Raw genomic sequence first — 15,134 nt, 5'->3', positions numbered from 1 at the left:
TAATAGATGCAGCAGCAACAAAATATATTGTGGCAAAAGATGACTTTAAAAGAGATTTTTGTGTACTGTAGACACTTCAGAGATCATGATCATCTGATATGCACTAAGTATTAGTAATGATGATTCTGCTTCAGCTTGTAAGCATAGTGGCAAACAACTAAACTGAAGTACACTGACACATCTGTCAAGTGCCAAACATCTTCCAGTGCTGAGTACCGTATTTACGCGTGTATAGGCCGCGTGCGTGTTTAGGCCGCAGCACAATTTTCAGACAGAAATTATAGAAAAAATAATTTTCTTGGAATATTATTTCAGGAGTAGAACACCCTGTTTTACTAATTATGAATATAATTTTTTTTAAATGAAGTGTGATTTCGAATATTTCGAATATAAGCCGCACCCCAGTTTTCCTCTTGAATTTTTGGCAAAAAATGTGCGGCCTATACATGCGTAAATATGGTATATTTCAAACTTGAGGATAAAACTGAGCATGATAGCAAGAGTATACATGATCTGAGAAAACATAAAAAGCACTGCTAGTAACATATCAGATGGATATCTGTATACAGAAGTGAAATGCATGGTTATGTTATGGTAATATTTTTGTTTTACACACCAAACATAGCATGAAAATAAATTAGATCTGTATGGAAGAGAAGCATTACTAAAACTGTCTTACAGTACTGAGATTCACTAACACCTGCACACTGGACTGCAGCACACCACTGGATTCACACACCTTCCAACCATGATATAAATGTAGTACAGAAATACCACATGATGGACAGGAACCTCGTAAGAGTTAAGAAGCAAGCAATCTCAAGTTGTTCAAACATAGTGAAATCCCAATTTAATGAATCTCCGGAGGAATGGCTTTATAAGCACAAAACAGTAGCATGGTGGGTGAATAAGGAATTGGACCTGGGGGGAAACGGTCACTGCCTAACTGTGGTACTATCCAGACATGAAGGCCGCGCCATAGATCAAGCGGTTAGTTGCTGGCTTCCCACCACGGCGGCCCACATTCGAAGCCGGGTCTGGTTAAGTGGGATTTGTGGTGGACAAAGTGGAACTGGTGCAGGTTTTCTCCGAGTACTTCGGTTTCCCCTGCCAATCTCCACAATCACCCTCACCTATCATCTGGGGCTGGTACAATAGGCCAGAAGTGGCCGCAGTACAAGGGATTTAGTCCCACCCCATTAGCAATAAAAAAAATAGTCGCTGGCTTCCCACTGCAGCAGCCCAGGTTCAATCCCAGGTCACATCATGTGGGATTTGTGGTGAACATAGTGGTAGGGGGTAGGATTTCCCTGAGTATTTCATTTTCCCCTGCCAATTCTCATTCCACCAATACTCCATACGCATCTATCATCAGGGGCTGGTACAACAGGTAATTTAGTGGCCAAAGTACCAAGTGGCCTCAGTTTGACCCTACCCCATGAAATTAAATCCAGACATTTGCCTGTATAGTCTGAGGAAAATTATGACCTCTGTCAGAAGAGTTTATGTCCCAACCAAGATCTGAACCAAGCACCTGCCAAATGCAAGTCTACTGCACACCTATTACACCTACATGCTTGTTCCAGACTGCTCACCATCTTGTAGAAATTGCAGTGTACAATTATGATAAAATAACTTCTTCACTTAAGTAGTTAAACTGTTTTGACACAATAAATATAATTACAAAACCCATAACATCAAATAAATTTCTAAAATAATAATGATAAATGAAATAAATGCTGAAAGAACGCCAGTTGAAAACCAATGGAACTATGATGTGACAAGTGGTGTGGCTCCAGCGGGCATTCCACATGTGATGTCACTCACCAAAGATTACAGCTATGTGGCAATGATTTCCGGCAGAGAGAGAACATGAGAACAAACCATCATTTTTTACCATAATGACAGTATATTAAAGTACAAGCCCTGGAAGGTCAAAAATTTCTTCCACTAAACAAGTTTCTTCCTCAATCAAAACTAATTAATAGTACTTTTGAAACTGGATCTATTTATGTCCTCAGGTATCAGGGAAGAAAGATTCCTACTCGTTGAACCTGTAACTAAGATTGGATCTTTCTATCGGCCTAACAAATGCTCATGGGAACAAGCACAATTTCTGAAACATTGTGCTTTAAAAACCTAAAGGTGATGGCCAAATGTTCAAAGTAACAGCCATATTTATTTTAACACACATTCACCACAAACATTTACAATCATTATAGCTTTCCCAAATTCTCTGTAAATAGTCTTCACAGTAGACAGAAAAATACTCTAGAAGTATCTGTTCTGAAATGGGAATTCTGAACACAAAACTTCTACAGGACACAGCACTGCATTCACCTCCTGCAGGAAAGGCCACTGTTTTGAAAATATTACTGACATGCAGTGTCAGCCTGTGGCACATGACCCAGCTTCACTTCAGCCCCATTGGCCACTGTTTCTAGGGTTCCTGCTGGGCATTCTCAGCTTCCTACACTGTGCACCATCTATATTTGACATTACCCATCCCACAGTGTGAATGGTGCCATCACATTTTTGTTTAAAATAGCCTGGAGTGTAAAAAAACGAACACAACATGGATACTAAAAAGTACAATTAAATTAAATTATAAGGGAACAAGACTTGTGGGATGACCCAGAATAAGATGATTCAGCCAGGCACTGGGAAGACATCAGTAAAATGTGAAGGGGGGGGGGACAAGAAGTCAGAAAAAAATAAATTGTGGTAATTTAAAACAGGTGAAGACTTTCTGTCCATCGATCCTTATAAAAAGGGAGAGGGGTAAGGGAGGAGTGGGAGACATGTAAAATGTGCATAAGAAAGTTCTTCATTGACAAATAAGTTAATAATTTTTGTAGCTACATAGGAAAGGTTCATAACATATATATCAAAATCTCTCACAACTTAACAAATTAACGTTTCTTAAAATTTTACAAATCCACTGACTATGAGCCTTGAATGATTCGGTGAAGCTGTTTCAACTGCACAAGTTATACATCATCAAACATGATGGAGAGATGATAACGGACGGTGAATGGATAACTGAAATAAGGTGATGCTGTATATGACTGGCACTCAATTGTAGAAACTGAGGAAAACCACATATAGGCCATATGACTAGGCAGCAACTCAGGCAAGATACAAATGAGGTATAGCCTGAATAGAAGTTTGTATAGAGTGCTGTCACACCTTTATGCTAGGGTAATGCAGAGGAAGACATGATACAAGAGCATGTTTGTCCCAAATTCTATCTCTATAAACTGGGTATGGTGTATGAATAATTAAGACTTAACTATTTCATTCCATCAGTCATTTAGTGGTGCTTTGTCCAGACTGACATATCCACCCAAGACCACATAGTAACATACTCCAACAAAACAAAATATTCCTCCTTCAGAAAACACTTTGAATAGCTACTTCCTGCTGCCAGTGCACTGCGAAAAACTCTGGGTGGGGAGGAAAGCCAGGAAGGGAAATGTCGAAAGTGAAAATATTAAACACTACTCAATGTTCAATGTTACATTGGGTTACTGCTTGAGTTGCTTCACTGTTTGTTGACACTGCAATGTCATATAAAAAACCAAAAACAATATTTCTATGCTCCTTCACACAAGTTGGTAAACCCTACAGTCATCACCAAAATCTCAACCATTGTGAGATATTTCACAGGAATAACATACTTTCATATAGGTTGACTGCAGTGCATTACATACTTATTTCAAGGATTTCAAGACATAACGATACACAGTCTCATTATACAACACAAAAGTGTATGATTCTGACGAAGTAGCACTCTTTATTTCACACTAGCAGTAAATACCTGTTTGTACATCATCTATGCTATGGGCTGGATGACAGTGGAATCAGGATTCAATTCCCAATGGGGCAAGAGATTTTCTTTTCCTCTCCAGTGTCCCTCCCAGCCTACTGTGCAACGGGTATTTCAGCCCCATTCCTCGGCAGTAAAGAATTCAGGTTGTGAAGCTGACCACTCATCTTCATCTAGGATCAAGGTTAAGAATGCATGGAGCTATACTCCCACTCCTCCAAGACTTCATGGCATAGTACTTCATTAAATACAGGAATAATTTTAAACCTTTTACTTATCCAACTGGTATTAAAGAGGAAACCAATAACACTAATAATACAAACATCTACAAATTTAAAGGGGTAATGAATTCAGTAATTCTACTAAAAAACAAGCACTATCTTCTGGGATATAATGCTTTGTACTCCACTGAAAGTGAACTGATGTTTCAGAGGAACCTATCGCTGCTATCTTCAGGGTTGAACAATAAGCCAAGCAAGATACCAGCAAGAAGGCAGGTGCCAAGCAGAGGCTCTGAAGATGGAGGCAACTGAAACATCTGTTGACTTTCAATGGCCTACACAGCATTATATACTGGAAGACAGTACTATCATAACCACTATTACGAGAACCTCAAATCCTACAATTCTACTGAGAAAAAAATAAACTTAGCAAAACTAGCTTGAAGCTGAACATCCCTACAAAAGTTCACCAAACCAACAATCAATATTTATAATATTTTTAACCATGTCAAAACCAATGTCAAAGAGAACACTAATCACAATTCATTCTCCTAGGTTAACAACAAGGCAGCATTCACACTTAACGGTTATGGTTTCTGCTCCCATATGTGAACTCTTGCCATCCGCTAACCATCAAATGAACATTTTGGAGTCAGTTTATGAGCAACTTACATCTGTCAATAGAAACCTTCATATTCTGCCAAGAAATAGGCTCATTTTGAAACAAAATAAAAGTAACATGGAATTTTTGTACAATTAATTTGGACTAGGCTACCATACCATACCAATACCATATTGGCTGGTAACATAAAGGTAAGATTCTCATGAGATCTGAGCTTATAAGAGCAGCAACTATTAACATCACTGCCTTTTCGGATGTGACACTGTGTAGCCCGGTGGATACCTACCAATGCTTCAGAGGAACCTGCTGCTTCTTTCTTCAGGGTTCCTATCAGACTACACAGTGTCACATCCCAGAAGACAGTATCTTGACAGCAGATTTTGTGGTAAGCAGTCTAACGAGGTAAGGCTAATGTTCTACTCATTCCTGGCTCTAGATGGATGTGAGTGGTTTGATTCGAGTGTCTGATACTTTACCGCTAGGAAAAAAGCATATAGTGCTCCAAGGAAAGCTGACTGGACAGGGCGCAAGGCAAGTCTGAAAGTGGTGGCAAAGTAAGAAATCTCTGTGATGTTTCTACAGCAAATACCACATTCTGGTATGTGATGCCTTGTATGCTGGCAGATCGTTACTAACTGTTTGGAGGACACACTGCTTAAATCTTCACACAGAACAGTAAGCTGAGCTGAGTGGATAGACATGTACCACATTTTTCCATACTTCACTTATACATCTACCCTGAAGATGGATGCAACGTGTTCCGCTGATGTGTCTGTAATGATTTATCAAACTATGCACATCACATTCCACATAATAGTAATCTTCAGAGAAATCCCTGACCTTGTTGGGGACTGAACTCAGTCTTCCAGGCTGTGAACAGTCACTTTACTGACTGGCCCACTTCAAATGTCTAACATTAACTCAGAAATTCTTTTTACTGATTATATTATACACCACCTGAAGGCATAAGTACTGGGTTTTTGGACTTTCTCCATCATCTGGTATCCTGTTTTGGAAACCAGGTCCGTTTCAGTCCTCAGGTGAGTGGGGAGAAGACAGAAACTGATCCAGTTTTTGAAACGTTGTGCTCTCTAATTTTTAGACTATCATATGATGGACAAAGTCTAAAAACCAAGTAATTCTAAGTGTTATACACCATCACCAGACACCTTTAGAATTTACCACCTCAAGTGCTCATGCAGCTTCAAGGCACTTATATAACATCTATTGCTGGAACACTGCATCTACACCCATCAAGTTTCTGTACATGATTTCAGAGACTGAATGTAACGAGTGGAAATGCAGGTGCTGTAACATCTAGCAAGGGTCAAAAAGGCCAGTCATCCAGTCACTAGCAGTGACCAAGAAATTTTTTCCTGCAATTAATTTCCCATTTGGCCTTTGGGAATTGGCTTTTGCATTTCTGGAAATTTCACTTGGCCACTTGTGGCACACAGGAAATGGTAAATCAAATCCAAATAAATTAAGACCAACATAAGTGGTAAGCTAAAACTGATTCTGTCTCATCTCCTGCCTGGTCTGTGGGTGTTTGGGACAGGGTATGACTGAAGGAAGAAACAAATCTTGCATGGCATATAGAGGCAAGAGCCACAGCAAGGCAACAGAGAATACTGACCCACCTTTTCTGGCAACCAAACTATTTGTCTGGCTGCCAGATTTTCAACAATTTCTTGATCCCCGACATCCAGTATTATACAACTGCAATTCAGGCATAGTGCTGAGGTGGAAGAATGCTACTTCTCATAAGACATGTGCCCCTGGTTCCTGTCCTATCATGTCACATGCTACACTCATGAGCACTGTTGAGGCTGCAACCTCATTAGTTTGCGACACCTGGTCCTTGCAGATGAAAGCCAGTTTTTGGACGGTCAGAGGCGTTCCCTACAGAAGTTCTCCCAGCGAGCATCATCAGACTCATGTGTCAGATAGCGGTTTCCAACTTGAGTCTCCAGTTTCCTCAGATCACACCACGTCTGGTAGTCCTACCAAGTTACAGCACAAAGAATGCAGAATGTAACTTCTGGCATACAGGTATTCGTTATATCAGAATTTGATCATATTCCATATGAAACACTTCTTTTTACATGACAAACACTACAAACAAGGAAATAGGTTAAATCTGAAAAAAGTGACAAAGTTTTAATCTGTATCAGGCAAACTTGTACACATAAATATATCACCAAAGTACAGTCACTTATGGTCTTATTAATTTACATCAGTTAATCCTCAATTCACTGTGAATATGTGATCTGTACTAAGCAACATGGCAGGTAACTGTGAAGCAGTAAAGAAAATAGAAGATACATACATATATAACTGTGTGCACAGATCATGCATAATCTGAAATATAATACCTAACCCACCGAACAAAGAGAAGACTAAGCAAAATATTTTACATGAATAAATATCTGTAACTCTCTGGGCTGGCTTGTCCCACATAGGCAACCCCCCAAAATTTCCTTCATTTCTTACTGAAAATTAGCTCTTGATTTACGCTTTTATAATTTCCATGTTTTTCCAGGATGCATCTACCATGTAAATTGAAAAATGACTATATATAATTATTGTGGCTCCTCCTACATTCATCATACAGACAGAAGGATCTGAAATAAAGTAGGCACCACTTCATGCAACCAATGCGTGAAGGATGTCAAACAGTGCTTCACGATTCAGTCAGTCACCATCGCATGAGATTTGTGATTCTCACAAGGGCCACTATGAACAGCACACAATCTTGTAGAATACTATGTCATGCCACCTGATAGAAGAGTACCAACATTTTGGAAGAAGGTACTGCTTCCATCTTCAGGGTTGAACAGTAACTCCAACAAGCAGAAAGTAAGGCAGTCTATCTAATCTTTAAGTCATTATCCACATTTCAGGGAAACCCGATTCCTCCATTTTCAGATTACCCTGAAGGTAGAGGCAGCAAACTGCTCTGCAACATTGGTGTTGATCTACCAAACTACACAACAAATCCAAGAAGACAGTATCTCCTTGACAGTCTCAAGTCTCACATGACAAAATGTTCATAACTCACCTGTAACCAAACATGTGCAAGAGACTTGGCAACTGTGTATCGCTTTCTCTGTTTCACCTGCAGCAGGTTGTTGATCAGATCAATAGCTGCCAACATAAAATATATACCAAAATGCAACATATTCTGTTGTAAACAGGACTATTACTGTCCATCATCTTGTACTTTTTTAAAACACAATGTTCCATAAAGTGAAACTCTTTCGATTATCAGGCATAAGGGGACAAATGTTCCTACCCATCTGAGCCCACTAAGAATAGCTACTCTCAAACACTGGACTGATTAGAAAACAGATCTATTTTCCAAAATGATGTGTTTAAAAAAGTCAAGTCTAGTGGTCAAACTAGCTCTTTCTAATGGCCTCATATGAGCACGGACCCTTCCCCAGTTACACCTCATGACAGGAAAAATTCTGTTTCTGCAACAAAGTTTTTTAAGAAAGCTCAAGGTGACAGATAATTCCAAAATAATAATCATGTTCATTCTAATAATCCATCATCAGGAGCTTCTAGATTCATGTTTTATTGCAATCATGAGATCATACCAATTGTATACAGAATGAATGACTACAGTGTTCATATACAGAGTGTAAATAAATATGTTGTGACGTGGGGTCACGTGAACTCTGCAGTCTGCGAGTGACGTCACATACCCCCACCCCTTCCATTACCACCCAACGCTCGGTAAACACTCCCTCCCCTGTGGTGACGTGGCAGAAGGAAGACTGTGTTGTTACCAAGGGATACCGCAGTTGCTGCATAGCAGTAAACAACTCTCGACAGTGTTGCTAGGCAACCTGTAAACATGGCGTCAGGCAACAGCGGCACCTATTACGTAACTGTTTTCTGTGTTGTCCGTGCCGAGGCTAAATAAGGAGCAGTGAACACTATTCAGGAGTTAGTTAGTGAGTGAGTGAGTGAGTGAGTGAGCTAGTTAGTGAGTAGCGATTAACCAGTCAGTTGTAGTCTAGCATGCACAGGCCAAGTAACTGTAATACTGCAGATAGCAGTACTTGAGAAATTGTAAATTGTGTGATTGTAAGAGCGAATGTGCAATAAATTCACTATATCCAATACGGTGTGAAGTTATTTGTCGCACTATACACCCAACACGTGACAATATATTATAATGCTTTGTGGTAGATAGATGGGTTCAATCTGATCATATTTTGTTAATACCCCAATGTCCAGAAACACTTCCTTTTGGCACTAAGGGTCACAAAATTTCAAAGATGATGCATAAGTTTTAGGGGATGTTATTGTCGTTTTACATTACAATAGTTGCTCAAAATGGCGGCCGCCAACTCACTGCATATTCTGTTCTGCCTAGCTACATTATGCTGAACTCCTTGAAAGATTCCCAGCATTCCCAGGATGGTTCCAGCTGCTAATGCAATTCTTTCCATAAGATCATGTTGTGTCTCCACTGGAGTCTGATACATCAGGCTTTGCATGTACTCCCAGAGAAAGAAATCCAATGCAGTGAAGTCAGAGGAATGGGGGGGTCAGGTTATTGGGCCCCCACATTCAATCCACCTGTTGCCAAAGGTTTCATCCAAATATTCACAGACTACATTAGTGCAGTGTGTCGGGGCGCCATCATGGTAGAACCAGATTTCATGACGGACTTCCAAAGGCACAACGTCCAGCAGCTTGGGTAAGGTCTCTTGGAGAAATGATATGCAAATGTCACCAGTAAGCCACAGGTAAGAGGTGAGGGCGTCCTCCTTCACATTTCAGAGGCCCTAGCGCGTCAAGAAAGCGTTTCTGGACATGAGTGTATTAACAAAACATTATCACATTGATACCATCTATCCACCATAGAATGTTGTAACATATATTTATTTACACCCTGTATATAAAACATAAACTTCACATATGCCCCTATACGACAGTCACTAACTGGACTAACTTCATGGAGCTGAGCCCTTCTACAGAAGCTGCCAGTCACAGAGCTATTCAAGAAATTTCCAACATTTTGTGGAACCCAAAGGTTCATTACCATGTTCACAACAGCCCTCCATTGGTCCCTATCCTAAGCCAGATCAATCCAATCCATACCAAACCATCCTATCTCTCTAAAATCCATCTTAATATTACCCACGCACCTATGTATTTGTCTTCCTAGTGGTCTCCTTCCTTCTGGCTTTCCAACCAATATCCTATATGCATTTCTCCTCTCCCCCATTTGTGCTATATGCCCTGACCATTTCATCCTCCTTGACTTGATCATTCTATGAGTAATTATACTTGGTAGAGTACAAGTTATGAAGCTCCTCATTCTGCAGTTTTCTCCAACCTCCTGTCACTTCATCCATCTTCGGTCCAAATATTCTCCTCAACACCCTGTTCTCAAATACCCTCACTCTATGTTCCTCCCTTACCATCAAAGGCCAAGTTTCATACCCATACAGAACCACAAGCAAAATTATACATTATTATTTAATTGTTTATATTATGACTGTCAATACAACAAGTAATATAGGATTATTTTCAATATAGACAATAGGTGTTGGTATATATCATACGTGATAAATATATACGTAACTGCGCTACATGCTTTGATCATATAATTAGGTTGCCAGGCACTCATGACCATAACTCAAGTGATTAAAATATTTGGTTGTAATACAGATCCGTATTTTTGCAACTGATGGCTGCATTGCTAGCCAATATATATTTATATATTAGGTATATATATATATGATTTAGTATACAATTCATGTTATGATTATGACTAAAACATAAATATACAATAAAAAGATGAAAATAGAAATATTAAAAGTCTAAATAGCATAAAAATTAATTCTATGTTGTATTTAAACCAGTCTAGGAAGATTATACGTTAGTTCTGTATATTCTAATTTTTATGTTTTTAAACAGCAGATGAGAAGACAAATGGTACTGGACTGAATGGTAGTAGGCATTACCTGACTTCAATCTTCTATTAATTTCCTTCTAATTTAGGTTTTAATTTGTTACTGTCATTCCCAAATATCTGAACTGTGCCACATTTTCAAAACATCTGTTAGCTATCTTCATGTCATGATTTTGGCCTGTATTCCAGTGATGAGACAGCAACATATACTTAGTTTTATCAGTGTTTACTTCTAGACGAACCTCCTTACCAGCGTCAATTAAAGTTTGTTTTTCTTTATGGTATCTATATTATCAGCCAGTAGATTTATATCATCAGCATGAACCAGAATCTGATGTGTCCCATTTAATTTCAGTCCCACCTGGCTTCCCTGGATCATCCCAATGGCATATTCTAAAGCAAAGTTGAAAGGCAGTGGCAATAAAGGATCTCCTTGTTTTAGACCATTCTGGATAGGAAAATTATCCGACTAATGTTTATCTACATGGACTTTAACATACGTTTAATTGAAACACATTTTAATCAGCCTACTTAGTTTCATGGGTCCCCAAAACTCTCAGAATATTGTACAATATTTCCTTCCTAACTGAATCACAGGTTTTCTTGAAGTCTATGAATAGCTTATGTATTCCCATTTTCTTTCCAGTATCTGATGAATGCAAAAGATCTGATCAGTAGTTGATCTGTTATGTCAGAACCCACACTGATGATCCCCAATAATTTCATCTATGTATGGACTTAACCTTGACAGAAAAATACTGAATAAAATTTTATATGAAGTTGATAGCAGTGATATCCCCCGATAATTACTACAGTCAGTTTTATTGCCCTTCTTTTAAAGTGGTATGATAATAGACTGCTTCCTCTGATCACACAAGTCTTTATTATTCCCATTAAAATTAATGAGTATATGGATTTCAGACCATAACGTTTCACCTCCTGCTTGATTCAATTCTGCCAGAATTTGATAACTACCTGCCATACCTTTTCAACTCTGCAATAGCAATTTCAACCTCAAAAGGACTTGAATCAGGTACTAACAGTTCAGCTGTATGTATTTCTATCTCCCTAACGCCAATAACCCTATGTATATTCAATAACCGAGAGTAGTAGTTCTTCTACATATTCAAAATACTGTGGGAATCTGCAAGCAGATCACCATTCTCATCCTTCACTAAGTTACTTCTAGGTTGGTAACCTCTCTTAAATTCATTTATTCCTCCATACAGGTCTCTAATGTTTTCACAAATTCCTGTTAAAACATCAACATGCTTTCTGTCGACCCTATACTGAAGTCTAGAATGTCACCACTATACAAACAGGCTTGCCAGGTGAATATCCAGAAAAGGATAAACTGAAAAGTATACTATCATAATAATGATGACAGATTTACTTACCATCTGAAGAGATTTCCTTCCAAGGGTTTGCAGGATACATAAATCCGGCATTCTGAATCTGTTCGTTGATATCTTCATCCTCATTGAAAGGGAATGTCCCACTAAGGCTAACATATACAATAACACCAACACTCCACATATCCAGTGAGCGATCATAGCCCTTATTACGAAGAACCTCTGGGGCTGAATAAAAGAAATGTCTCTTAAGTAACACAGGATTCACATGAAAGCAACTAGCACCAAGCAAAAGGTGACAGAAAACCACCAATATGTGATATTGTACTACCTGTATATTCGTACCAAGGAAATCAAAACATACGATAATTTCTGGCATATGAAGACATCACTGCACATGGCATGTTGCAGAAAACGTGAAATTGCAAAATAAAGGTTAAAGGCCAGTGGGGGCACTCACTTTACAATCTGGCCATGGTACAAGTGTTGCTGTGAAAGAGTGCCCACGCAGAACACTTTCAAAACTGTTGTCGAATGAGTGCAAATAATTTGATATAAACTTAACTTTATTCATTCTGGTCCGTCACACTGGTTAATTATTATAAAACGATTTGACAACACCGTCCAGTGTGACTCAGTAAATATTTATATAGCGCCTTTGCATGTTTCGGTCAGTTGTGACCATCTTCAGAAGGCAAAACAACATGCTAAGGAAATACTATTACACAGATCATAGTGCATATGCTTAAACTTTTGTATAAATATTTTTAATTATTAAAGTTAAAATGTGTTTAAGTTAAAAATATATTATTAATGTTCTCCCCAGTGAGATTAAATGAGAGAGAGAGAGAGAAAGAAAGTAGAAACTTTGGATTATTGTGATACAACTGGATTTCCTGGCATGTTAGCAGGAAACCGCTTGGGACGAGCTGGTCTTAATGAAAGAGCAGATGTAGCGGTTGGAGAACAGACAAAGGGAAGAAAAGGAACAGGGATCCACCGTTAGGCTATTCAGGACAAAAAGGATGGAGCAATGTGGTGTATTTGCTCTATGCAGGAACAGTTGAGCCACAGAGGCCTTGGGGCACGTGCGCAATGGGAAAGTTGCAGATTGTATCAGCACGTTGCTAAATGACAACTCTGCGAATGCTTGGATTGTGCAACAGGAAGCAGGGGTCACATGACCTCTGCTTTTCCGCAAATGATGTCACATACCCCCACCCACTCTGTCGCTACAAGATGCTCAGTAAACACCCCTCCACGCTAGGCTGTGACATCACGCAACAGTGGTAGCTATCACTTAACTGGTTTCTATGGAGTCTGCTGCTGGGCAATCGCTCAGTAAACACGTTCCAACAATATAGGCTGTTTTCTGTGTGGTCAGTGCAGAAGCTACATAACAAGAGTATTCGTCAGTGTTGAGGCAGTTAAGAGTAGTTGAGAGTGGCGGAAGCAAGCGAAGTGGAACCAGGAATACAGAAGGTTGCCTGTGAGGATGTCAAGCGTGATTTAGAAGACTTTATGTGTGCGACAGTGCAGTAGATTATAAACTGTATGTAAATCAGCAATAGCCCTGTATCTGAGTGTAATTAAGAGAGTGCGTGTAACAAAGCTGTTAATAAATCTGAACTAGAACCTGTCATTTTGTCATGTGTACCCTCCTACAGGTGACATATTTAAAATCTTGAATTGCTGAGAGGTTTGTGTCTCTGCGCCCCTTCCATCAAAACGTGAGATTGGGGTGTTATTCGCTGTCCTCTGAGGTCCAGGCAATGTTGTTTCCCCTTTTTTTATACGATTCATTAAGGATCTGTGTTGTTGTCAAGTTGTTTCTCATTTTGTTGTGTACTGCCTCAATACACAATGAAAGGAGAAACAATTTGACAACAACAAAGAACCTTAATGAATCACATAAAATAGGGGGAAACAACATTGCCTGGACCTAAGAGGATAGCATAAAACACCCCAATATCCCGTTTTGACAGATGAGGCATGGAGACACAAAACTCAGTTCAGGAACTGAACCCGCAACCTTCCAGCTTATAGTTTCGTGCCTCAACCCACTATGCTACTGCATGCCTCAATAGTTATATAACCTTTCATACTATTAACTTCCCCACCTTTCTCCCTTATTCCTTTCCAGTCTCACATGTTACTGAATGATGCATCAAGACTGATGTTTAATGCCATCTCCCATGAACAAAATGGACACAAGTAGTCAACTGTAAATCTTCACCTTTATATGGTACACTACACTTCATATATCCAAATCAGAATATTGTTAGTACTCACAGAATAGACAGGATACAGTGAAGGAAAGACTGGGCACTCATTCATGATATACTAAGTAACTCATGTTCATGCAATGTTTCCACACTTGATAATTCATTGTTATGCTAACCTGAAACTGTGTAATTTCTGAACCTTCATCTCACTGTTACAGGATGAGCCACTTAACCTTATCACCCTGAATAACTCCTTTATTATCCATTCCATCACAAAATGCTTCAGGTGAAATCTGTTTGCCCTGAAGGGGGACATATGGCACATGAAACAGATTATTTGTATCTTTCATTTCTTTTATGAGATATCAAGGTCAACTTAACCTTTTTAAATAGAACTTAATCTTTCCACTCCCATGTAAGTTGTAAAGTGTATCAATATGAATTCACTGCTCATAAATTGAGTACTACTATGACAAACTATTCGTGTGACATCACTACTCAAGGAACAAGAATAAAATTCTCTGACTACTGCTTCACGAGATTGGGAGATGTATGTGTATGTGAGTACATACCATAATATGAGAGCTCAAAGCCAGACCTGCAGAACCAGCAGAGATGGCACTTGCTAGGGAAGGCTCTGTAAGTGTTATGTGACAGTTGGCTACCATGGCAACAGAGGTAATTTAACAATAGAAGAATTGTGAGAAGAGGTGTTTTCTGTTCATCATGCACTGAAGCCATAAAACTGGAGCCTCTTTGAGCTTGCATTCAGTCTGAGAAAGGAGGTCTTGGGATCTGACTAAGTAGCCATGGGCAGAGCAGTAGTCTTGAGTTAGCAGTTAGCATGTGCAGTTCTTGAGCCATAAGGGTGTGAGGAACAGCCCTTGTTAGAAGACTGTGACCAGTAAATGACTAGTTGAGGCTGTGACAAACTGAGAGAACCAGTGTGG

At 39.2% G+C, this 15,134-nt stretch overlaps 1 protein-coding gene across 4 annotated transcripts in view; it reads right to left on the bottom strand.

Moving 5' to 3' along the window:
• Positions 1 to 4,028: 4,028 nt before the first annotated feature.
• LOC111870383 (serine/threonine-protein kinase D3) overlaps positions 4,029 to 15,134 on the bottom strand; it is a 42,458-nt gene continuing 31,352 nt past the window's right edge. For all 4 annotated transcript variants that reach the window (XM_023862629.2, XM_023862630.2, XM_023862631.2 and 1 more), the window contains 3 exons: positions 12,005 to 12,187; positions 7,734 to 7,819; positions 4,029 to 6,675 (listed from right to left, as the gene is read on the bottom strand). In XM_023862629.2, the coding sequence (XP_023718397.1) occupies positions 6,562 to 6,675; positions 7,734 to 7,819; positions 12,005 to 12,187 (383 nt within the window). In that variant the 3' untranslated portion in view covers positions 4,029 to 6,561. The remainder of the gene's footprint in view (positions 6,676 to 7,733; positions 7,820 to 12,004; positions 12,188 to 15,134) is intronic.

The sequence above is a fragment of the Cryptotermes secundus genome, unplaced genomic scaffold (assembly GCF_002891405.2).
Source record: "Cryptotermes secundus unplaced genomic scaffold, Csec_1.0 scaffold938, whole genome shotgun sequence".
Classification (NCBI taxonomy): Eukaryota; Metazoa; Arthropoda; class Insecta; order Blattodea; family Kalotermitidae; genus Cryptotermes; species Cryptotermes secundus.
The sequence above is the reverse complement of the archived record's forward strand: the minus strand, read 5'-3'. Positions and strand labels throughout refer to the sequence as shown.